Here is a 25,182-nt window from a genome sequence, read left to right as displayed (position 1 = left end):
GGGAGGGGAGAGAGGGAGGAGGGAGGGGAGAGAGGGAGGAGGGAGGGGAGAGACTGGCCGAACAGACACACCCTCCCCAGGCCACGACCGCAGAAGCCAGTGAGCACTCCATCCCAGAACCAGCCGCCTTTCCGCCAGCCTCCAGGGCACTGGTGCTGACTTGAAACCAAGGGCATGCGGCAAGGTGGTGACTGGCCTCCCCCGGAGAGCCCCTGAGGCTCCCCGGTGCCCTGCCCAGCCCAGGATAGCACTCATCTTTTGGGTGACCTGAACAAAACTCAGCACAGTCTCAGAGTCTCATGGGCCACCCTTGAGCACAATGCTCCTTCTCAAATACCGTGAAGAATTAGCTCACCAAAATTTAAACTCTGGAAGCCTTCGGATGAAGGGGCGAAATTCCTCGTTCTGTTTGGTTGGTAGCGAGGGACCGTCATCTGCAAGGCAGAGCAAACATCAGGGACAACCTGCCTCTTTTTATTTCCATCGCATTTCTAAGTGTTCCCCTAAAGACTTTTGACTAGCAGGCCTCACATATGTAAACAAAGGTATGTGTATCGTTAACCAAAGATAAAAATGAGGGTCTGTGGTCACGTCACACATCAATTCATCAATTCATTGCTTTTAGAAGATGCTGGCAGAATTTTTTTAGAAGACGTCCACGTTTTAAATGCATAAAGAACTCAACCACATATAAATGTCCAGCAGCAAGTCAGCTGTACCACATAAAAGTACAAAACCGAGCGCAGAGAACAGGGTGGGGCCGAGGCAGCGCTGACTGGGGACCCGGGGCCAGGCCTGTCCCACCAGCAGCTGCGTCAGGCCCACTCTCACCCCACCTCCCCGCTGGTCAGGTGCCCCTCCCCATTTAACTGAGGTCTGCGGAAAAGGGGATCTTCATTTTCTAGTCTCCCCCAAACAGCAACAAGTGAGAGGAGCTGTGCTCCCCCCGTCAATCTTTCCGTCACATGCTCTACGCAGAGAGGCTTCTGGCCCCACAATGAAAAAACACTCTGCTCCCGACAGCAGGTTCCCCAGCACAAGGAGGGTCCTGGTAGGGGGCTGTGCGTGCGTGTCCCCACAGTGGCCACGACGTCCTGGAATGCACAGGTGTCTGCTCCTCTCCTGGGGCTGGCCGGTCAGCCATGAACTTGGGGCCCCTACCTAGCCAGGCAGGCCCAGGAGCAGCGTGAGTTTCCAGGCATGGAGCACGAAGCCCCAGGAGCACTTCAGCTCATGGCTCCTCAGAAACCAAAGGCCACCCGAAACCTGGCCTGACCTGATGTTGGCATCAGGGTCCCGGCGGTCTCCGTGAGCCAGTAAGCTGCCTGTGGAATCCTCTGCCTAGGGGAAAAGGTACCCTCACCATGGCCTCCTCCAGTGATTCTGAGCGGCCACTGACTGGGGTGGGGCGGGTGCTGGAGTCAACCGTCCGCCTCACACCCCTGCTGTCTGTGGTACTCGGTGACCCTGAACACGTTACCTAGCCCTGTATGCCTCAGTTTCCTCATCTGCAAAGTGGGAAAACAGAATGGACACCCATTTCGGGGCTGTCAGGAGGGTCTAAAGAGTGTTTCTACAAACATATCCTGATCACCCAACGTAACACATACATTTCAACCCCAAGAGCAGAGCCTCAGGTATTTCCAGAGGACACTAGGCAATCCCATCAGAAAATGTAAGCACCAGCTGCCACCCAGCCCAGTGCACAGCCGCTCCCTACCTGAGTCTTCCATTAAGGAAGGATCCACTTTGGGAGAAAGAAAAGCTATGAAAAGGTTTAGATGGTAGATTCCCAAGGCATAGGTCACAATGTACCACCCCTGAAAGAGAAGGAGAAAGAGTCAACGGTGCACTCCAACGCCCGTCCGCCCGATCCAGCTCATGGGTGCACTCCGGTTCACTCCCAACTTGGTTTCAACTGATCTTAAAAACAGAAAATTTACTTACAGACAAGGAAGCACAGTGACATCCCATGGTAACAATTTACATCGGATTATACCCTGTGGGTCCTGAGACTAAGTGGACAAGCCAGGGCCCAAATGAGCAAAGCTCTTCAACGGTCCAGTTAGACCACGTGACCCCTGAAGTCACAGGTGCCCCAGCAGGAGCACAGCAGAAAAGGAGGCTTTTCTCAAGAAGCACACAGCCGAGCTGCAGCACAGGCTCGGGCGGCCCAGGCACCTGAGGATGCTGGGCAGAGCCCCAACCAGGAGCACGGTCATCAGAACCAGAGGGCGGAACCTCAGCTGTGACGAGAGGCATGCTGGCTGATGTTGCTCCAACAGACGATTCACATCGCCAGAAACACTGCCAGGAGGGTTAAACCTTTGCCCAGAAGAAATCCACACAAGAAATCAAGAAGGAGGCTTTGAAAAGCGTGCTTAAGCCAAGCCTTCCTCAAGAGATGCAAAGTGGGGAGAATTCCGGCAAGATGCCTGCATGCAGCACACTTACTTGCAACTAATTCATCCTTAAAAGGATGAGGTATATCCCATTAGAAGCCAGGACTGCATTCTCAATTTTAAAAGCCTTAAATTTCTCAGCCAGGCGCGGTGGCTCACGCCTGTAATCCCAGCACTTTGGGAGGCCGAGGTGGGTGGATCACCTGAGGTCAGGAGTTTGAGACCAGCCTGGCCAACATGGTGAAACCTCATCTCTACTAAAAATACAGAAATTAGCCGGGCGTGGTGGCACATGACTGTGGTCACAGCTGATGGGGAAGCTGAGGTAAGAGAATCACTTGAACCCGGGAGGTAGAGGTTGCAGTGAGCCAAGATCATGCCACTGCACTCTAGGCTGGGTGACAAGAGCGAGACCCCCATCTCAAAAACAAATAATAAAATAAAATATAAAAGCTTTAAGTTTCTCTTACAGACAAGAAATCTTTCTGCCCACAAGTTTTTCAAGTCAGACGGCTAAATGCCAGATGTGAGGGTTGACTGGATGTCTGTATCCACCTTCCTGCTGCAGGGCCGCGCGTGAAGGGGCTGCGTTTACAACATAGTCGTGCTGTGCTCTTCCCGCCCCCTGCTCCTGCCTGAAATCCCTGATTCAAGGTTGCTAAGTCATTCTTTCCATCGGAGAATGGACCCAGTTCAAATTTAAAAAAAAAAAAACAAAAAACTAAACTAAAGCCAATTAAGGTGTGTGCTTTAAACAAGGAGGTATTTTCCACAGTCCCCAGAGAGAAAAGAGCCGGACAAGGCTTCAAACCTTCCTGTTCTGCACACAGAAAGACTAAATAACCTCCTCTAAGATCTGCAAAGAATTCCCATCTTACAAGCTTGCTCCTAGAAATCACGTGTTTACTAGAAAGTAAAGGAGCACCCAAGGTGAAGTCTGAGGACATGTCACCTGACCCAGGGACGACTGACAAACTCAGGAAAGGCTAAATAAACCCTTTTGAATGCCAAATCATTCACGGCACCCAAAGTATGGAAACTTCAACCGAGGAACGAGGCAGCCGCAGAGCGCCATCTTGTCCTGACCACCATGCAGCAGGGTCAGTGGGTCAATGGCAGCTCACTGTCCAGGCCTGGACACGCCCAAGGCTGGGCTCAGGACTGCCTGGGTGCACTGAGAAGCCTGGAAAGGGGACGGGACAGACTCCAGGTGAATCATAAACAACCCTGTGTTAAAGACAGTCACTGAGATCGTTCTGACACTTGGCACTTAGCTGAAAATGACTCCTAGAGACCACGTCCTGCAAGACAAACTTACAGCACCCCCTCAGCACCACGTCCTGGGAACACAGACAGAGCCGAGCCCGCCACTGCAGCCCACACCTACCTGCAGGAGGTAAACTCGAATCATGTAGATGAAGCTCAGGCCCAGTGTCACAACCCATCGCACGGCCGTGTAGGGTGTGGACTTGTCTAGCCAGGACTGATAAATCTAGAAAGACAAGAATGCAAAGGCATGAGGCAGGCCCTGTAAGTTCTGCACTAACCCTGCCACAAAATGCACCTTCTGCTATGGCTGGTTTCCCATTCTTAAAAGGCTAAGAGTAAGTTAAAACAGCAAGAGACCATCTATGTATCAGCACACAGCAGTGACAATTCATCCAAATATATTTGCAATAATTCCTGACGCAGGTTCATCTCTTAGGCGAGAATATTACGTAACAATCTCCTAGAAGATGGTGACATGGTGCTGGCCCAAAGGGATGACTATGGGGAAGACCCGACCTCACCCCAGAGACGAGACTGTGCGTCTCAAGCCCCCACCCTACAGCACAGCCCTCATCGCCATGTCCCAAGTCAGCTCCCTCATCTGCACTGCCAGCACCAGCCTTGCCCCGCCCCCAGGCCCACTGGCCACAGCCTGAGCCCCGGCAGCCACACCTGCACGTGTGGGCGTCCAGACGGCTGTGGAAGAACCGAGGGAGCCCTTAGTCTTTACATACATACATATGGATGCACTTTAAAATTTTTGGTTTTTTCTTTTTTTGAGATGGAGTCTCGCACTGTCACCCAGGCTGGAGTACAGTGGCGCGATCTCACCTCACTACAATCTCCGCCTCCCAGGTTCAAGCAATTCTCTTGCCACAGCCTCCAGAGTAGTTGGGACTACAGGCAAGCGCCACCACACCCAGCTAATTTTTTCTGTATTTTTAGTAGAGACAGAGTTTCACCATGTTGGCCGGGATGGCCTTGATCTCCTGACCTCGTGATCCAAACGCCTTGGCCTCCCAAAGTGTTGGGATTATAGGCATGAGCCACCTCACCCAGCCAGGATTTTTAAATTTTAATTTTGAAATTTAATTTTTAGAAAACTTCAAAATTCACAAAAGTAAAAAGATTATGTGAGCCCATATATTCCCATCACCCAACTTCACTGATGGTCGTTTTTCACATGGGACTTAATTACGAAGTTGACAGATTTTTATCTGAGCCAGCATCTCAGCAGCTGGAACTGCTGGGTGACCCAGGCTTTTCCTGAGACGGAGCTTCAGGCTCCAGTGATCAAAGGCAGCTCTAGGCGCCTCACCCACCAAGTGCACACGCAGCCCACAAACACGTGGCCCCAGCCCCCGGGGCCACACAAGAGTCTCCCGCCCTCAGGGGCAGCACCGTGGATGGTGACACGGAGAGGGTGGGCGTCCCAGCACCAGGGGACGTGGGCGGCCAGGAGGGGACGTGGGCGGCCAGGAGGGGACGTGGGCAGCCAGGAGGGGACGTGGGCGGCCAGGAGGGGACAGCAAGAGCAGAACAGCAGCCGCGACCACATCTGTGCTGCCTGGGAGCCAAGACTAGGTTTTATGTTTCTAAAGGTTGGTAAAAGGAAAACAGAAACAGAAAACACTTCCGTGACAGACCACATGTGGCCCCAGAGCCCGATGTCTCCACAAATGGCCCTTTACAGAGAACCGCAGTGCACGATACGGTGGAGAGAGCACCGTCCTCGGGAAGTTCCAGCCTGAAGGTGTCACTTCTCCATCAGGAACACCAGCAGACAGATCCTTCAGGAAAATGCTGGGAGTCCACAATTTCTTCTTTAAATATTTATACTCATCTACCAAAAAACCCACCAACCTGTCCAAGTCTCGTGAAAAATCTGTACACCACCGAAGGCTTCCCATGGACGGACTCTCCCACACTGTCCCCTTCAGACATTCTGTAACTGAGAAAGACACAAGACATTTAAATAAAAAGCATTCGAGGATGTGAAATCTTGGCCCTGTGTTCACCAACACTGTCAAGTAGGTTTCAATGTTCAGCATTGCGTCCACACCATTTGTGTTTTCACTATCAACTGTTCAGGAAAAAGCAGCAGGTGCACAGGCTTCCGTGGAGGGAAGGGCGGCGTGAGGCGGACTTGCCCTGGAGCACGGGTGCCTCTGCATTCCCACTGTCGGCACCTCAGTCACCTGAGCATGGGCGGCGCCGTCCACCACACTGGCCCCAGAAGCATCCTGGCTGTCGGGTCCCTGGGCTGGTCCCTGGCACGTGGCACTGTACATCCTCCCTCCAGGGATGTGGATCCCTCAGTGTCCCCCCCAGGCACCTGTCCTGGGTCACCGGTCTGGCAGGAGCAGGAAGGGTCCTGTCCTTCCAGGGCCAGGTCCTCCACCCCACACACAGCAAAACGTTATCTACAGTTCTCAGCTAGTCCATCCGTCTGCGTCCCAGTTTCTTATCTGGCAAGTGGAGGTAACGGGTCTGCTCCTATTTCCGCACACTACTGTGACGCCGTGAGGAATTCACTCAGAAGCCAGGTGCCAGAGGTCACAGTTTACCCACTTAATTCCCGGATGCCCAAGTGAAGGGCATCCTTACCCCCATCTCACAAAGGAGGAGCTAGTCACAACCAGTGGAAGCCACGTGTCCAAGGTCCCGTCACAGTTCTGCTTCTGAGCAGGCCAAGCCAAGCCTGACTGCCACCTGGCTGCTCAGCTGAGCACGCCCCACGTCACTCCGGAGCCGAGCTGGCTTCAGGACCCGCCGCTCTTCGGGAAGTGCTGCTGAGTACCCGGGGCCTGCCAGTTGTCACTCCTACTTTAAAGATAAGCTGCCTGCTGGCCCCTGAGCTAGAGAAGACGCCACGGCAAAGTTCACATCACCCCCACCCCCATCTCTGCCTCGGCGGGGTGGTGAGGAGAAACAGCCTCCAGTCTCAGGTTTGGCTTACAGTCCCCCCTGTGCTCAGCGGCTGTGAGGCCTTCAGGAAACCCTCTGCAAGCAGCCAGCCTCTGTTTCCTCATCTGTAAAACGAGGCTCTAAGAAACTGGCCAGGCACGGGCCGGGCGTGGTGGCTCAGGTCTGTAATCCCAGAACTTTGGGAGGCTGAGGCAGAGGGATTACCTGAGGTCGGGAGTTCGAGACCAGCCTGGCCAACACGGTGAAACCTTGTCTCTACTAAAAATACAAAATCAGCTGGGCATGGTGGCGCGTGCCTGTAATCCCAGCTACTCAGGAGGCTGAGGCAGGAGAATCACTTGAACCCAGGAGGCAGAGGTTGCAGTGAGCTGAGATCTTACCATTGCTCTCCAGCCTGGGCAAGAAGAGCGAAATTCCATCACAAAGAAAAAAAAAAAACACCAGACACAAAGGCAAAGACATTATTCCTCAGCAATCCTTGCAGTCGGTCTTACGGTTCTCTTTTACAGATAAGAAAACTGAGGCTCACAAAGGCTAACGAGGTGTCCCCACCCATCAGCATGGTCACAGTGGGTGGGAACTGGAACCTGCACCTTCCTGAAACCAACGCTTTTCCAGTCACCGAGCACCAGGGGCATCTTCCCTTCGGGGTGGAAGGGGGCAGGTGGCCAGACTCGATCCCCCAAGTGCCTCTGCTTTCCCATCACAACTGAAGCGCTGAAGTGATCCGGGCAGCTCCCTCCGCGTCGCCAGGGCTGTGCAGAATGTGGCTCCGTGACCGCTTCCTGGCTCCTCTGTGCAGAGGCCAGGCAGGCTCGAGGAGACCAAGGGGCCCTTTGGACTAGCCATGTAAACAGAAGACACACAGGAGCACCTCTACTCTCCACTGAGAACTCCACATTTAAATAGGGGCTACACTAGAATGCACCACCTGGAATGGGCACCCTATTTAGGCCAAAGCCAGGCCATCTGAAAGGGACTTCAGTCACATTCTTGGTCCTATAGCTCCTTACAAGTTTCCGCCTATTTTACTCAGACGGAATGTTTCCCATTAAAGCACCTTTGCTTGGCTGGAGTGAGAGAGAAAATTCCTGCTTTCCCACGTAAGGGTGTTCTCTAGGCAAAGCTCAGAGCTTCTCACTCTCCAGCTGAACTTGTGGAAAACCTACTAAAAACGCATCAGCCAATTCTGCTTGTCTGACACACACAACACGTACACCAAACACGGCTCGAACTCTGAACAGCCCAAGGCAGCGTGGCAGGAGCAGGAACGTGAACTTTGGACTTCAACGGCCTTTCAGAGCCCGGCTCTGCCTCACTCTGCCAGTGTGACCTGGACACGCTATTCCAGGATGCCTCAGGCTCCAGTCTGTGAAATGGGACAACAGCACCTCTCCTGCCTTCTCTACCAGGCTCTCACAAGGAGTCAGTGGGCGGCCCGTGGAGCACCCTCAGTGCCAGGCAAGGCAGTGCCAGCCCTGTTCCCAGATCAGGGCCAGCCCTCACAGCAGCTGCCCCCTGCCGTCCTCTTCTCTGCTGTTTGAATGCCACCTCCCCTTCAGAGGCACCCGTGACCGCCCACACTGACCCCAGTCCCCTACATCACATCACCGTTATTTATTTATTCTTAAAACAGAGTCTCACTCTGTCACCCAGGCTAGAGTGCCATGGTGCAATCTGGGCTCACTGCAATCTCCGCCTTCTGGGTTCAAGCGATTCTCCTGCCTCAGCCTCCCACGTAGCTGGGATTACTGGCGCCCGCCACCATGCCCAGCTAATGTTTGTATTTTCAGTGGAGTGGGGATTTCAGCATCTTGGCCAGGCTGGTCTCCAACACCTGACCTCATGATCCACCCCCTCGGCCTCCCAAAGTGCTGGGATTACAGGCGTGAGCCACCTCGCCCAGCCCATCACCCTGCTTTTTTATTTTGTGTACAATTGTTTTCTAACACCTTTCTGGTTTCTCAATTTTCTGCTAGAATGGAGCTCCTTGAGGAGTCCCTTGTCAGGTTCTAGACTGGGCCCTACCACCTAGAAGTCCATCACATAGTAGGCAGCCCATCAGTCACCTGTTGAAGATGACTACTTTAGGCCCAGTCACAAACAAAACTAAGAGGCAGATAAAACCAGTGCAAGCAGAGACCATGAGGACATGCCAGAAAGTGTAAAGCTCTCCATGTGCCCTGTTCCACGGCTTGCCACATTCATCCACGTGTGTGGTCCTTCACTAAGACAGGAAGCGCTGCTGCGTGGAATGGATGAAGTCCCCTGGCTCCCACCACTTTTCTCTTCACGTCCCCACCCCAACTCCTCAGGACGAGGAAAGCCCCCGGCTGCCGCACCAGGCTTTACGCGTCTGGTGTTGTTCCGTCCTCTGAGACGCCCTCCCAGACCCTGTCTCTTCCTTTTTCCCAAGGCCACATTCCAGCCTGGGCTCCTCTCTCCTCTGCGCCTGACCACCTCACATCTGCACCTGGCTCCGACGCACTGTAAGCGCGGTCACCTCGGGCACACGGCAAAAGCCAAGTGAGAGTCTCAATTACTGGGGACCCTTCATCCACTTAGGGAATAACTGCATCTTCCTAGGAAGTGTCAACCCAACTAAGAATAAAGTGCTTCCGAAACTACCGGCCAGTCCCTACTCCTCATAAAGAGAAAGCGGGAAAGGCCCCCTGAAGGTACCTAGGCTGAAAGCAGGCGTCTGTGCGGGGGGACGCCTGGCAGGGACACGCCTGGCAGGGACACGCCTGGCAGGGACACGCCTGGCAGGGACACGCCTGGCAGGGACACGCCTGGCAGGGACACGCACGGTGACTCTCAGTGGACCACACACCAGTACGCAGTCAGCCGGAGCATTTACGACTTTATTGCCTATTTGGAACACAATCGAAACCGAGGCGGCCGGTTTCCCTTCAGCCCGTCAGGGACGCCTCCACCCCAGGGCTTAACACTAAACCCTACAGATTTGCTCTGACCTGGACGCCGGACGGGGAGAGGGCACATCCCCGCTCGAATCCAGCCCAACGCAGGGCGCTGCGGGTCGGCAACTGCCCGCTTCCCCAAATGCCCGGCAGGGGAATCGGACGAGACGCGGCCCGGGTGGGGAGGGCAGCGGCCCCCGCCTGGCCCCTCTCCCGCTCCCCCGCCCCTCGCGGGCCCGAGGCCTCGGCCTGCACCTCCGGACCCCTCTCCGCCGCCACCCCCAGGCCCCTCTTCCCGGGCCCGCCCCGAGGCGCGACCCACATCCCCCAGGGCCGCGGGTCGGGGACAGGCTCCCCGCGGCCACTTGGGCCCCGACGGCCCTCCCCGCCCGGGCCTCAGCGCGGCCCCGCCCGCCCGCGGCCTTGACAGCCCGGAAAGAGCGGAGGCGGCGCTGCCCGGCCGTTCCCGCGCCACGCAGCCCTTCCCGGCACCTCGCAGCTCCGCTGCGGCCGAGCCGCGGTCTCCCTCACGGCCGCGGGAAGGAGGACGGCGGGGCAGGGGCGGCCGCCGGCGCTGCGCTCGGGCTCCGGGAAGCTGCAGCGAGCACTTCCGCTCCGTCCTGCGCGGCGCCGCCTCTAGGGCCCCCAAGATGGCGCGGGGGCGGGGCCGAGGGCTCCAACCATTTCCGCTTCCGGCGCAGGCGCGGAAGCCGTTGGCGGGCGTGCCTCTCGGCGGAAGAGACGGCAGCGGCGGAAACGCGCCGCGTGCACAGGCGCAGCTGCGTCCTCTGGCTCCGGGTCCGGCCAGCTTCACTCCAGAGATTGCGCGAGCCCAGGGACTAGGCCCGTGGCCACACCCCCTTGCGACAAAGACCAATGGAAGCGTGCGTTGCTGGTCGTTAAGGAAACCCCCGGCAGCAAGATGGCGGCGGCCGGCGAGGGCACCCGGAGCTCCCGCAGGCCGCGCCAGGACCCGCCGAGGCGGCCGCCCCGGGACGGTAACAACTGCGGGCTACAGGGCGGGTCGCTGTCCTGGGCTCCGTTCGGGGTGCGATCGCTCTACGCCCTCGACCCCCAAATGCTCACCTCGGAAAATGGAGGTCCAAGTGCAGCGGCGGAGCCGGGGCCACCCCCGCGTTCCCCACTCCCATCCAGAATTCGCCGGGCGCCTACCTGGGCTCGGCTCGCACCCTTCCCCGAGCCTTCCTTCCGCAGCGGGTCCAGCCCCGCAGGAGGTCGCCCCCCGCGGGCTCCTCGCAGGGAAGGCCGGGTTCGGGCTAAAGCCTCGCAGCCAGCAGAGCCTGGTGTTGCCATGAGGATCCCTAATCCCAGGACGCGGGGCGAGGGCAGGCGCAGGACCAGCACCAAGCCTCCTGCCTTCCTGGCCGGTGCTGTCTAGAAACTTGAGGATGCATTTCAAAAGCAGTTTTTGCCTGTACTTCCGGCACTTTGGATCACCTGAAGTCAGAAGTTCGAAACCAGCCTGGCCAACATGGCGAAACCCCGTCTCTTCTAAAAATACAAAAATTAGCCAGGCGTGGTGGCGCTTGTAGTTCAAGATACTCGGGAGGCTGAGGCCGGAGAATAGCTTGAACCCAGGAGGCGGAGGTTGCAGTGAGCCGAAATCGAGCCACTGCACCCCAGCCTGGGCGACAGAGCAAGACTCCGTCTCAAAAAAAAAAAAAAAAGGAGTAGTTTTTGACAGGAACTGTTCCTAGAATCGAATAAACGGGTCTGAAACGAATGCAGAGCTCACACCAGTATCTTCAGGTAGAACCTTCCTGATTTGGACATATACAGGAGCCTGTGGGAACCGCCTGCCCTCCTCCCCGACATTTTCCCATAAACCCTGCCCCCAAGATGTGCCTGGGAAGCTGGGGGGGAGGGAGCCTTGCCCCTTCCAGGAGCTGCGGGAGTTGGCTGGCACACTCAGCAACTGAGTGAGAAGAGATGAAGCTGGCCAGGCCCTCCTTGGGTATGAGTGTGGATTTTGTCCCCTGAGGATAGAAGGCCACTGAAGGGTCACAGCAGGGAATGGGAGGGTCTGCTCCTCGCCTGTGTGCCCTCACTGACGCTGCTCCTGTGCCTTCCCCTGGCCCACTCATCCCCTCTGCAACAAGGCTCCCCACCTCCCCCTCCCGACAACCCAGCCCTCCTCTTGCTGGGCCTGTCTTCTCTGCACCAAGTAGGTGCTCATCGTTGTCCCATAAACACATGAGCAAATGGGTGGACCGACAGTAGACAGGAGAGCTCATGAACCCCACAGGGCGTTTCTGGGCAGTGGAAGGTGAAGGGCACCAACCCCTGAAATGCCCTTGAGAGAGCTGCACTCCCTCCCTCAGAGGTGAGGAGACCACCCCTCACCTTGGAATGTCTGTGCTCACCTGTGTGTGTCTTCTCCATATTCAGGTTATGGTGTCTACGTATACCCAAATTCCTTCTTTCGATATGAAGGAGAATGGAAAGGAGGGAAGAAACACGGTGAGAAGCCTCTGGGGTCTTTTCTTGCAACTGCCGCCCCAAGGCTGATGGAGCCGGTTTCTCCCTGGGAGGTTGGGTGGGCAAGTGGCATTTCCTGTAGCTTTCAAGTACACTGAACCCTAGTGCTTCCCTGGCTGCTGGGGGTAAGGCCGGATGGGCAGGGAAGCAGGATCCTGGGAGACACCCCGGAGGGCCACCTTTAGCAAAGGAAGCTGTGACTCAGAAATTCTCCCTGGAGATTGAGCTTGTCTTTTCCAGAGTGAAAACAGACTTTATGGTTTATTTCTGATATAAAGAGAACCTACTGTTGTAGAAAGTTCAAGTAATAGGAAAAAGAAAGCATAAAGTCAGGCCAGGCACAGTGGCTCACGCCTGTAATCCCAGCACTGTGGGAGACCAAGGTGGGCGGATAGCTTGAGGTCAGGAGTTCCAGAACAGCCTGGCCAACATGGTGAACCTCCAACCCTATTAGAAATACAAAAACTAGCTGGATATGGTAGTGCACACCTGTAATCCCAGCTACTTGGCAGACTGAGGCAGGGAAATCCCTTGAGCACGGGAGGCAGAGGTTGCAGTGAGCTGAGATTGCGCCGCTGCACTCCAGCCTGGGTGACAGAGTGAGACTCCATCTCAAAACAAAACAAAAAAAAGTATAAAGTTGATATCACTTGGACCCCCAACCCCAGGCAAGTGCCATGACCCTTCTGGGGGGACCCTCCTGTCACCATGCTCCTCTCACAGCTTTGTATCTGCCATCTGCCAGTTTTCTTTCTTTTTTGAGACAGAGTTTAGCTCTTGTTGCCTGACTGCAACCTCCGCCTCCCAAGTTCAAGTGATTCTCCTGCTTCGGCCTCCTGAGTAGCTGGGACTACAGGCTCGAGCCACTAGGCCCAGCTAATTTTTGTGTTTTTAGTAGAGACGGGGTTTCACCACTTTGGCCAGGCTGGTCTCAAACTCCTGACCTCAGGTGATCCGCCCACCTTGACCTCCCAAAGTGCTGGGATTACAGCATGAGCCACCACAACCAGCCACTCTGCCCAGTTTTCTTTTTTTCTTTTAGCTAGAGTCTCACTCTGTCACCCAGGCTAGAGTGCAGTGGTTCGATCTCAGCTCACTGCAGCCTCCATCTCCCCGGTTCAATCGATTCCCCTGCCTCAGCCTCCCCAGTGGCTGGGATTACAGGTGTCCACACCACCACACGTGGCTAATTTTTTATGTAGCTTTTTAGTAGAGGCAGAAGGGTTTCACCATGTTGGCCAGGCTGGTCTTGAACTCCTGACCTCAGGTGATCCGCCTGCCTTGGGCTGTCAAAGTCCTGGGATTACAGGCGTGAGCCACAGCACCCAGCCACTGTGCCGTTTTCTACTGGAGGGTTGTCTTCTGGCGTTTTCTATATGAGCTATTTTTGTATCTGCCAGTATTTTCTATATTTTTAAAACATTTAACTTTTTTTTAGTGTTTTGCTACACAGATGCTTCTTTAGGGTCTGATATGAAAGATTCTTGTCCCCCAGGCAGGCATGCAGGCTCCCGTCCATGACTACTGTCAGAGCCTGGCCTGGACGGGTCGTTCCCCCTTTTAGAATGTGCTGTTCTGTGGCGCTGTGTTCTCCAGGCTTTTTCTTTCCTCACGTTGACAGGAGCAGGGTGATGGGAGTGTCCCCTTGGGAGGCTCAGGGATGAGGTCTCATCCTGCACTTTATTTATTTATTTATTTATTTATTTTTGAGGCGGGGTCTCTCTGTCACCCAGGCTGGAGTGCAGTGGTCCAAACATGGCTCACTGCAGCCTCAACCTCCTGGCTCAAGTGAGCCTCCCCCCTCAGCCTCCTGAGCAACTGGAACCACAAACATGCACCATCGTACCCGGAGAATTTTGAAAATGTTTTGTGGAGACAGGATCTCTCCATGTTGCTCAGGCTGGTCATCTGCACTTTCATTCCTCTGCTTGTTCTGGCTGAAGGTGCAGGCCGCTCAGGCGTGTTTCAGCGGATGTTTTGAGGACTTTTTATTTTTATTTATTTATTTATTTATTTATTTATTTTTTGAGACGGAGTTTCGCTCTTGTTACCCAGGCTGGAGTGCAATGGCGCGATCTCGGCTCACCACAACCTCCGCCTCCTGGGTTCAGGCAATTCTCCTGCCTCAGCCTCCTGAGTAGCTGGGATTACAGGCACGCGCCACCATGCCCAGCTAATTTTTTGTAGTTTTAGTAGAGACGGGGTTTCACCGTGTTGACCAGGATGGTCTCGATCTCTTGACCTCGTGATCCACCTGCCTCGGCCTCCCAAAGTGCTGGGATTACAGGCGTGAGCCACCACGCCCGGCCTGACTTTTTTTATTTTTAAATGCGTGTATAGCATGAGTGATGGAGCCAAACACAGCTCTTCGCTCTGAGAAACATCCCGATACAGCAGGCCGTTCGTAGCCATCCCAGCCACTGACTTCCCGTGACGCTTTCTCTTGCCAGGCCACGGGAAGTTGTTATTTAAAGATGGCAGTTATTACGAAGGGGCGTTTGTGGACGGAGAGATCATGGGCGAAGGCCGCCGGCACTGGGCCTGGTCAGGTGAGCGCCAGCCGGGATGGCACCTTCGCGCCTTTCTCATAACCTGCTGGGCTCAGTCAGCCCCTCGAGCCTGGACGCAGAAGGTAGGATGTGCTGTGAGGCGCCTGTGCGCTGGGAAGCCCTGGGGATCTGTTCCTGGGACTCCAGGGAGGCTCTGTGGTCAGCACCGAGAGCAACTCAGGCTTCCGGAGACGCTGCTCTGGAGTAAAGATGTATCAGTCCCGAGTTACGCGTTTTTCTTTAAAGCTGGTTCAGCCATAGTGTATCCCGAGATGGGAAGCCCGCTGTGGGGACGCCCGCGCGGGTGGCCAGGAGCTGTCTCCAGGAACCTCAGAGCCTCCGGGCAGAGCGGCCGGCGGGTGTCCAGTGGAGCTCTTTCCTCTCAGGCTTGGCTTTCAGTTTCAAAGAGCCAGGGGAAAAGCTCACTCTGCAGACTCCGACCAGAGGGTCCTTTGCCCTCTGGCACAGGGGAGCGGAGGCCTCAGGACAGATGCCCGCAGAGAGTGTGCCTAGGCTGTCTGCCCGCGCAGCTGCTGGGAGGCCAGACCTGCTCCCCACGTTTCCCTGTGATGTGCTGTGATGGAGGCAGGGCGCCCGTTCTGAAGTGGCTCCTGCGTCTCTCGGGCCAGGGATGGCAGGGCTGACAGGCGGCAGCCCTGACCCGCCTTTTGTCTCTCTTCTCGTCTGCATGCAGGGGACACCTTCTCTGGACAGTTTGTCCTGGGAGAGCCTCAAGGACGTGGCGTCATGGAGTACAAAGCCGGCGGGTGTTACGAAGGGGAGGTCTCCCACGGCGCGCGGGAAGGTCTGGCGTCCACGGGAGCTGCTGCTGTGGGGCGGGCACTTTTGGGGGCTTGGAAACTCGCATCCACCTGTCTGACTTCAGAGGGCAGGAAAGGAGGTGGGGCCCATGCCCTCTTCTCCCGCCTCACCGTGGCCGTGCCCTCTTCTCCCGCCTCACCGTGGCCGTGCCCTCTTCTCCCTGCCTTACTGTGGCCCGTGGCCTGCACACACCAGCGTGCCCACTGGGTCCCGTAGCACTCGGTGCATCTCCATTATTTGCTGCCCGTGGCTCAGGGGTGAAAACGGCCACCGCTTTAGTAACTGCTCCTGAGCCTGGGGTCAATAGGTTAGCCTGGGCCCCACAGGGAGGGGCTTCTGGTCACATCTCACATGGGGTCCCTAAATGGCTACAGTCACAGCAGCTCCGCCAGGCCTGAGGGTCCCCCAGGTCCTCATAGGTCTGGGAAGCCAGCTCCTTACCCAGGAGTCTTGGTCAGCTTGGCTACTTCCTCTATGCTCTGGGCCCAAGCAAGTCAGGAGGCCAGACTCAAGCCAGGAGGGCGCTCTGCCCTGCCCCTCTGCCCAGCCAAGCCAGGCCCATCACGGTCCACAGTCCCCCGGCCAAAAGGCCACCCACACCTGAGCAGGAGTCAAATGCGTAACACCCCCCCCCCAGATGGAGCTTCCTCTTTGTTTTCCAGCGTTTCCATATGTTAAGAAGCAGAGGCCAGGCGTGTAACTCCAGTACTTTGGGAGGCCAAGTCAGGAGGATCACTTGAGTTCAGGAGATCGAGACCAACCTGGCCAAAATGGCGAAACCCTGTCTCTACTAAAAATACAAAAATGACCTGGGCATGGTAGCAGGGGCCTGTAATCCCAGCTACTTAGGAGGCTGAGGCAGGAGAATCACTTGAATCTGGGAGGCGGGGATTGCAGTGAGCAGAGATCGCGCCACTGCACTCCAGCCTGGGCAACAGAGCGAGACTCCGTCTCAAAAACAAAACAAAAAAACAAAAGAAGCAGAAATACTCTCAAATTCCTGAATTGTCCAAAGCCTGAAAACCCCGCAGTTTACGGAAACCCCATCCTCTTTTGAGCTTTTCCTCATTTGGGTCAAGCCCCGCCCTCCTCACTGTGAACTTGGTTTCGTGTGAAAACAAACGTCAGGCCCAAACAGAGCCCACCTCCGCCCGGCAGGACGCAGAGGCTGTGCAGCCTCAAACGCGGGCAGTCTGCAGGGCCCCTTCAGGGGCACCTTTGAGAGCAGGACCCCAGGGCCACTTTTGCTGCCCTGTGGACTGACGGCCCGTCGCAAAGCACATCTGCCCTTTCCGTTCAGAGCCTCCCCGAGCCCCACGCCTCCTAGACTCCCTGCCTTCCTCCTGCCCACCCTCTGAGGAGCGGGGTGCAGATGCCTTCTCCGATGCAGGAGGCGCAAAGCCAAGTGTGTCTCAGTCCCTTCTCCAGGACACGGGTTTCTGGTGGATCGAGATGGACACGAAGCCAAGTGTGTCTCAGTCCCTTCTCCAGGACACGGGTTTCTGGTGGATCGGGATGGACACGAAGCCAAGTGTGTCTCTTGGTCCCTTCTCCAGGACATGGGTTTCTGGTGGATCGGGATGGACACAAAGCCAAGTGTGTCTCTTTGTCCCTTCTCCAGGACATGGGTTTCTGGTGGATCAGGATGGACAGGTGTACCAGGGCTCCTTCCATGGCAACAAGAGGCACGGGCCGGGGCAGATGCTCTTTAAGTGAGTATGAGTCTTGCAGGCACTGCCAGGTGAATGGCAGATGCAGAGCAGGTGTGAGGCCACGTGGCCTGGGGACGTAGACAGGACTGACCATAGGACACCCCAGGCCTGATCCGGCCCCTGTCTGCCCCCAACCCCTCCAGGTTGTTTACATTCTGTGGTTTTGGTGTCATTCTGCAGTTTTTCTCCTATTTATTGAAATTGACCGATGGTGTGTTTAGTAGAGAAAACGTCACCCCCCGTCCCATTAAAATACCTCCTGAGATCAGGCAGGCGGAAGGCTCTCCAGGTCTGGATGAGGATGGGGGCGCCCTCCGGCCGGCAGAGCCTCCCGCCTCCAGCAAGCGCTAGATGTCTTCAGCTGTGTTGAAATTCCCAAGGCAGAGTCAGAGTCTCCACTGGCTGTGGAGACTGCAGGCCCCTCCTGCTGCCTCTCCCGTGTCATTGCCCGCTTCGAGTGGCAGAAGCTGAGTGTGTCCCGAGCGGGCCTGCCATCTAGGGTGGGGGTGGGCGGACGTGTCCCCGCCGCCTGTCACGGGCCTCCAGCCGGCCCTGGCGAGGCAGGAGCGCTCAGGGCCATCTGCTCAGGCCTATTTTTGCCTTGGTCCCTCGGTGCCTGCGGAGCCCAGTGGGAGGAGCCGGTCTGAGTCACTGCCGCCACCTGGCTCCCCATGCTGAGAGTGGACTCTGCATGTGTCCCCCAGGAACGGTGACAAGTATGACGGCGACTGGGTCCGGGACCAGCGTCAGGGACATGGGGTGCTGCGCTGCGCCGACAGCTCCACCTATGAGGTACCCGGGGGCACACAGCGCCCACTGCCCAGAGGGGACAGGCCTCGCAGTGGGCAGGGCGTGTGGGTTGTGTAGGGAGCCTTGCCCTGGCAGCTTCTCCACGTGCCAGGCCCTGCTCATCCCTTATCATCCCGTGTGGGAAGTGAAGTTTCCCTCTCCCCTCACAGAGAAAAACAAACAGGAGTGGATTAGTCTGTACCTCGTGTATACTCGGGAGATACCGGAGAAGCGGGGAAGCTCACGGGCGGCTCTCGCCTTTGGTTCACATTCCATCTTCAGCCAAACCAAAGGAAGAAGGGTGTTGGGGGCCAGTCATGGGGGTAAGGCTTGTGGCGTGGCTGAGGTGGGGCCTTCTCCACCAACAGGGGCTGCCGCGCCTCAGTGACCTGGGGCCTTTCTCCTCCTCGTAGGAGGAGGAGACACCCTTACACGTGGAGTTTCCTTTCGGATGCACATTTTTCTTATACAAGGGAAACTTCTACTCTGTTTTCAGAGCTTCTCCTGTGTCTGCAGTTTCTCAAAATAATCAGCTCAAAATAGCGCTGATGCCAAAGAGGCAGATTTTGGGGTGGCACGTTCTGGTCTGCAACAGACCCTACAAGGCGGGGACTAGGATTGTTCTCTGGGGAGAGGGTCGGTGGCCCCGCGCATGCAGAGAGCAAATTCAGGAGGTTTGGAGGAGAAGGTGCCGGACTTGTGAACAGGCTGGATGTGCGGGCAGGGGCGAGAGAGGAGTTGAGGCCGGCGCCTGGGCTTTTGGCCTGCGTTGAGTGGACAGTGGGACCTGGTTCAGGACGCAATCAGGAGACAGAAAACACACCCGTCGCCAGCGCGGCAGCTCACACCTGTCGTCCCAGCACTTCGGGAGGCTGAGGTGGGCAGATCACCTGAGGTCAGGAGTTTGAGGACAGCCTCGCCAACATGATGAAACCTTGTCTCTACTAAAAATACACAAATTAGCCAGGCGTGGTGGCGGTCACCTGTAATCCCAGCTACTCAGGAGGCTGAGGCAGAAGAATCGCTTGAACCCAGGAGGCGGAGGTTGCAGTGAGCCGAGATCGCGCCACTGCATTCCAGCCTGGCGACACAGTGAGACTCCGTCTCAAAATAAATAGATAAATCAATAAAAGAAACCACACCTATCACTCCAATGGGGAAATTGTAATGAAAGAGTCACTAACAAGGACGAGGCAGCTAGCTACCAAAAGGGGCAAGAGAAGGAATAGCAAGATCGCAGAGGCAGGAGGGGTCCCGCTGACAGCCCCTCGGCTGCGGGGGCTGCAGTTGTTGCCCGGGCTGGGTGGCAGGCCTGAGCGCCCCTGACCATCCAACGGCACTAACAGGAAGGAACCACACGTGCAAGTCAGCGCGCCGCTGCCGGAGGATCAGGGCGGCCAGGGCCTCGGAGAGGACTCCCTGGGGCCTTCGGGCCTTCGGGCCTCCGGGCTGCCATTGATGAGAAACAGCATTCTATGGTGCGGGCCGCGGAATTACGATATCAGCTGAATTCCCATCCTTGCCAAGATTCCCATGTGGACATTGGCGCAATGGTTGGAGAGAATGGTTCCTGGAACTGGGAGGAACCCAGCACCCTCCTGAGATTCAGACCTCAACAGAGGGTGTAGCTGCCAGCCCAGGTGGGAGAAAGGTTTTTTAGGGTTCCAGGGACCAGAGCTGCTTCTCAGGAAACTCCCCCTGAGGCACAGGAGACCCTTGCCAGAGACCGGACACTGGGGGGCTTTCTGCAGGCCGCTGGCCCCGGCCGTAGGCGTTAAAAGTAGACACACTTCCTCCCACAGTCCCACCTGGTTCTCTTTGACAAAGCCTGGCCTTGCACTTGCTGGCAAAGGAGAAACGTTTATAGGGTCCAGCTCCCATCAGGCAGAGCAGGCAAGGAAGGGGGTGCTGGGAGTTGAGAGGTGATGGATTGGCCGTTGGCATGAGGCCTCATGGGATGGTGGAGATGGGGGTGCAGGTGGGAGCCTCGTCCTGGCTGGGGCAGCTGCCCCACAGCAGGGCCTCAGAGCTGGTCAGATGTGGGGCCCTGGAGGGGTGGTCGGGCCCCCCTCCCCATGCATGTCCACCCTCCCTGCTCTTGAAACAGACCATCCTGCTTGGGTAAAAGTGCCGCCCATGCCCACTCTGGGAGCGTCCTTGCTGGGCCATGGGAGTCCACGTCAGCATTGCTGCCACCCCCGCTGGCCCAGGCCGGTGCTGCTGGTTCCCACCTGAGCCACAGGCAGGAGGTGCTGTAGTCTGGCCACGGCTCCACCTCTTCTGTCCCAGGGACGTGTGTTCGTCCTGCAGGACCAGGCTTCACAGTGTGCCGGGACAGCCACGACTCCCTTTCCTTCACTCTCCAGAGTGGCAGTGGGAGAGACGGCCACAGGAGTCTCTGGCCAGAATTCTCTTCTCCCTTCCTAAGGCTGAGCAGGGCCTCGCCTTAGGAGCACAGCTCTGGAGCACAGCTCTGGTGCACAGCTCTGGAGCTTGGGCTCGGGTGTGTGGTTTCACTTCCTGGATGCCAGGTTCTGCTCTCTGCCTTTCAGTGCATGGGCTCATGATTCTCGCCAGTCCGTGCAGAGTGTGGGTGAGGAAGCTAAGGCACAAGGACCACGGGCTCCCGCACCAGGGAGTGGACGCACAACCCTGGGAGCCCCCGGCCACTCACCAAACCCTCACGTTCCCTGAGATTCGGGAGGATCTGGTCAGGGCCCGTCTCACGGCCCAGGGACTCAAGTGCCACCTGCTGCCAGACAGGCTGTCCCCTCCAGCCTGGGCTGGGCAGGGCTGGGCAAGAAGCAGCTCCTGTTCTTCCAGAGGACCACGGAAGGACTTCGTCCTCCCCACCCCCACTCCCGGCACAGCCCTGTCCGCAAAAGCTGTTCTGTCCTACAGGTCCCCTGACTGCCACCCAGGCGCCAACTTGGGGCCACGCTGCCTGCTGGTCACTATTGGCCTGGGCGGAGAGAGGACCGGGCGAGGGACGGCTCCCTCCTTCCTGGGCTGATGGCAGCAGGGCACTCGGCGCGTCCACCAGGGGGCAGCCCAGCCCCTTCCCGGCACCACACTGCACCGGCCTCGCTGGAGGGAGGCGGCTCCTCGCTGGGAGCCTGGAGCTCATTCCCAGCCTGTGGTGTGGATGGGCGAGGATGGCCGGGGATGGGCACTGGGCCTGGGGCTCGCTGCATACGCCTGAGAACAGGCCCCGATTGGCCCCCCAGTGCTGCGATGCGGCTCTGTCGCCCCAGGCCTTTCTATTTGGGATGGCTTTTCCTCTTGGTGCTAAAGTCTTGAATTCCTCAGAGTTTTGCAGAGGATTCTGCAAAGGTCTTGGTGCAAACCCTTTGAGTGACCTACATTCCCTGGGGTTATAACATGACCTCCCCTTCCCTCTGCCGTCCAGGCCCAGAGGACTGGATGACCTGGGCGGGCCCTGGGACTGCCGGCCAACCGAGGCCCGCACACCCTCACCAGGCAGGCCCGTGGCCTGAGCTCCGTGAGGACACTGCTGTGTGCTGGTGCTCGGCGCCCCCTGGGGTCCCCTGGACAATATCCCCAGCAGCAGCGGTCCCCTGGCCTCGTCCACGCTGCTGACACCTGTGGGCACGGGCAGACCGTGGCCAGTGCATGCAGCCACTGAGCCGCCCGCTCCTCCAGCACCTTCTACAGGCATTGCCCCTGCCCAGACCGATGTAGACGCTAGGAACAGAGAAGGGCGCCCGAGGCCAAGAGGACAGGCTGGGCCCCGCGCCCTCAGGATCAGGGCCAGCCTGGGCCGCCTCCCACGCAGCACATGGGGCTGCTAGACTGCACTTCAGAGGCAGGAGGTTTTCACATGCCTGTTTGTGCAAGAAAAAACGACCGGGTCTGTCCCTCGGCTCCAGTTAATTAGGAGAAGCAAGGCTCTCTCGGTGCGTGGTGCCCACAGCCCAGCTGCGCAGCTGTCTGCTCTGCGCCTTGGCACTGGACCCTCCAGCCACGGTGCCCCTCCGCCACCTTCAGCCTGGAGAGCAAACGTGTCGACCCAGAGAGGCAGCAGCAGCTGGAGAGGGGAGTCCGGCCGCACATCCCCAGGCCCGTCCCGAGTGAGGGGACGGCCGTTCCTTGTGATGTCATTCGTCAAATATTTAGCCCACTTGAAAAAACATTTTGTCAGCCAGGCACAGTGGCTCACACCTGTAATCTCAGTACTTTGGGAGGCCAGGGTGGGAGTATTGCTTGAGCCCAGGAGTTTAAGACCAGCCTGGGCATCATAGGGAGACTGTCTCTACAGAAGAATTTTTTAAAAATTAAAAATTAGCCAAGCATGATGGCACACACCTGTGGTCCCAGCCACTCAGGAGGCTGAGGAGGGAGAACCACTTGAACCCTGGAGGCAGAGGTTGCAGTGAGTTGAAATCATGCCACTGCCCTCCAGCCTGGACGACAGAGCAAGAACCTGTCTCAAAAAAATAAAAAACCGAAACACCAACTATTTTGTCGTGGTAAAATACATGTAATATAAAAGTTACCATCTTAACTGCTTTTTATTTTGTAGAGGTGAGGTCTCACTGTTGCCCAGGCTAAGCGTGAACTCGTGGGCTGTCAGTGCTTCTGCCCCGGCCCCAGAGGGCTGGGATTTCCCGCGTGAGCCACTGCACGGCCACACCCGTTGTGAGGCACACACACCACAGCACCTCCAGAACCTCGTCATCTTCCTACCCAATGTATCTCTGGACTTAACTGCTCTAGGGGCCTCCTGTGAGTGGCGTCACACACACGGGTGTCCTTCCGTGCCTGGTTTGTTGCACCCAGCACGGTGTCCCCTGACGCATCCATGCCAGGGCCTGTGCCAGCCCCTCCTTCCTTCCTAAGGCTGAGCAGTGCCCCGCCTTGTGGGCAGACAACACTGGGGAGGCGTCCCGCGCCTGGGTCCCGTGGGGGATGCTGCTGTGAGTACGGCTGCACAGAGACCTCTTCAAGGCCCTTGGGCTGCAGACCCAGAAGGGAGATTGCGGCATCACGTGGTGATTCTGTGTTTAATTTTTGAGGAGCCGCCATGCCGCTTTCCACAGCGGGCCCCCCGTCTTACCTTTCCACCCACACCGTTCAGCTCCTCCCCCGCCTCACCAACACTGCTGGTTTTCTGTAGTTTTTGTAGAAGGTTACCTAATGAGCATTAGCCCTCTTAACGGTAGCCACAGTTGAGATGCAGGCCCCACCCGCTGTTGGCCGTGGCCACCACGGCACACCGGGTCTCACTCCTCTTTGCCGCTTCTTGGCAGCTGTGGTCTCCCCCCATCCTGGCCACCAGTCGCGTCCATCCCGGAACACCTCCCCTCGCCATGTTGGCACTGCCAGGCTTTGTGGAGTGCCTGTGTGTACAGGAGTTTGGGCCTTTGGACTTCTTCCCTGGGAGCGTGAGCCGTCGAGTGAGGCCACGAGCCCGGCGCCGTGGACACTGAGTTGCCTCAGAACTGCCCTGCCGCCCCAGCCACACCCAACCAGCTGGCTGTTCACTTGTTAGAGATCATTTTATTTTCTGAGAACCCTAGAAAGTAGTGAGTCCTTTCTTCTCTCGCCCCTGGCCTTCGCCTCTGCCCACCTCGGAGTGTGCCCTTGGCACCTCTTCCATCAGCTCTGATCCTCCCATCCGTAGCAGGAGCAGCTCCAGGACACGTCGGCTGCCACCCGAGGCAGCACGAGCTCCGGGCTGGCGAGGCCCCCATGGAGACCTGCTCCCCTCCCGACAGCAGGTGTGTCTGCTGCAAGCCGTGTCTCCCGCCTTGCAGGCAGTATTCCTTCATGCAGAGCTCTGTGAAGAACCTTTTTTAAAAATGCGTTCTGGAAAAAAATGCACTCCTGAAAATAAATGTGGTACAGCTTCTTCTGACGGAAAACAAGAACAGCGGATCCCAAAGCAGAGAAGGCTCCTCTTCCACAGCGATGGGAGCCACGCGGCTCAGCCCAGTCCCGGGAGCCACAGACGTCCTGGGCTGCAAGCACCCCCGCCAGCCTGCGACGCCTTGGCCATCTCCGTCCCCGGCACCCCTGCTTTATGGCTTGCTGCCTCGACCTCCCAGGACCCGAGGGCTTGGGCAGGCCCCACACGTCCTCCAAAACATCCTCTCTGGGAGCCGGACCGGAATTCGGAGCAGACGGAGTGGACCGCGCATGTTGGAGCGTCTCCCGCCCGTGTTGGCGGTGCGCCCCTCTGGGCGTCCCTGGCCGCGTCAGCTGCGCCGCGGGTGTTGGCTGTCTCACACGCCAGCTTTCCCAGAGGCGCCACTGGGCGCCGAGCACCTGCTCACCGCACAGAGCAGGTGGCTCCTTCTGGGCAGCTTTGCCCGCTGCAGTCCCCTAGCCTCCTCTTCTCAGCTGGGCGTGTGTGGGAATGCCCACCCAGGGTCTCCAAACTGCTACCCTCGGACCCAGGGGTCACAGTCCAGGGAGCCAGGACCAGTGGGGGACCCCAGGGGTGCACGTAACACTGAGAACCATGTAAATAACTTGGGGTATTTGAGCATGGCCTTTGGGGAATCTGGCCGGCTTGCCTCCATGGACCCCTCGCCAACCTGGGGCAGTGGAGGGAGCTGATTGTCACGCCGTCGTGGGACCAGTAGAGCCACTAGGGCAGGCCCCATGTCCCCTCTGGAACTCCTCACAGTTCACACCTTAAAGCCTGCGCACTCGAGATGGGACCAGTGAGGTCCAACGCAGGACCCCTGGTCCTCGCTGTCCCTAGGAGGCGATGTGAAGGGCCGGGCCTCAGAAACTGGAGGCAGCAGTGCCCCTCCCACCAAGGCACGCCCAGCCCCTGGGCAGTCGAAGGGCCCAGCCAGGAGGGTTCCTCCCTCGTGACATGGCCTGAGGGGGCTGAGCAGCTGGTCCTGGGAGCCCTTACCTGGTGCACTGGGCCGTGAACCTCAGCAAGGCCCCGCCTGCTTCAGGCCTCAGGTTTGGCAATGGTTGGGGTTACTTTCTGCAGACCACAAACCCTCGAGGCTGACACTAGGGAAAGCTGGACCCCTGCTCTTCACCCCCACATCTAGGGGGTGTTGAACCCCGAGGAGCACCATACCCAGGACTCCCTAGGAGGGCCGGAGGCAGGAAGTGCCTGATGGTGCCCGGGGAGGGTGGACGCCTGACCAGGGCCTGAAAACAGAGAGAGTCGCTTCCAATAAAAGCACAGAAAGAAAACAGCATGAATGAACGGACCGGAAGTGCTTCGCAGGGTGAGAGCCGAGCACTCGGACCGGAAGTGCTTCGCAGGGTGAGAGCCGAGCACTCGGACCGGAAGTGCTTC

General features: G+C 57.5%; 2 protein-coding genes across 10 annotated transcripts in view; one reads left to right on the top strand and one right to left on the bottom strand.

Annotated features, from left to right (window-relative positions):
- The window catches only part of RER1 (retention in endoplasmic reticulum sorting receptor 1), a 13,278-nt gene extending 2,577 nt beyond the window's left edge, over window positions 1-10,701 (bottom strand). Inside the window, exons 1-5 of one of the 4 annotated variants that reach the window (XM_017542663.2) lie at window positions 10,683-10,701; window positions 5,535-5,622; window positions 3,790-3,894; window positions 1,721-1,820; window positions 356-434 (exon numbers count right to left, since the gene is read on the bottom strand). In XM_017542663.2, the coding sequence (XP_017398152.1) occupies window positions 356-434; window positions 1,721-1,820; window positions 3,790-3,894; window positions 5,535-5,615 (365 nt within the window). In that variant the 5' untranslated portion in view covers window positions 5,616-5,622; window positions 10,683-10,701. Of the gene's footprint in view, window positions 1-355; window positions 435-1,720; window positions 1,821-3,789; window positions 3,895-5,534; window positions 5,623-7,816; window positions 7,836-9,574; window positions 9,594-10,012; window positions 10,204-10,682 lie in introns of those variants that run through there. The other 3 variants (XM_017542664.2, XM_037743519.1, XM_017542665.2) reach the window with 3 other exon arrangements.
- MORN1 (MORN repeat containing 1) overlaps window positions 10,225-25,182 on the top strand; it is a 68,624-nt gene continuing 53,666 nt past the window's right edge. For 3 of the 6 annotated variants that reach the window (XM_017542656.1, XM_017542659.1, XM_017542657.2), the window contains exons 1-6: window positions 10,225-10,518; window positions 11,930-12,001; window positions 14,470-14,568; window positions 15,263-15,373; window positions 17,012-17,102; window positions 17,807-17,894. In XM_017542656.1, coding sequence (XP_017398145.1) covers window positions 10,443-10,518; window positions 11,930-12,001; window positions 14,470-14,568; window positions 15,263-15,373; window positions 17,012-17,102; window positions 17,807-17,894 — 537 coding nt within the window. In that variant the 5' untranslated portion in view covers window positions 10,225-10,442. Of the gene's footprint in view, window positions 10,519-11,929; window positions 12,002-14,469; window positions 14,569-15,262; window positions 15,374-17,011; window positions 17,103-17,806; window positions 17,895-23,759; window positions 25,082-25,182 lie in introns of those variants that run through there. The other 3 variants (XM_017542661.1, XM_017542660.2, XM_017542658.2) reach the window with 3 other exon arrangements.

This window comes from Cebus imitator, unplaced genomic scaffold (genome assembly GCF_001604975.1).
Source record: "Cebus imitator isolate Cc_AM_T3 unplaced genomic scaffold, Cebus_imitator-1.0 Scaffold145, whole genome shotgun sequence".
NCBI lineage: Eukaryota > Metazoa > Chordata > Mammalia > Primates > Cebidae > Cebus > Cebus imitator.
Note: the sequence above shows the minus strand (reverse complement) of the source record. Positions and strands in the feature narration are given on the sequence as shown.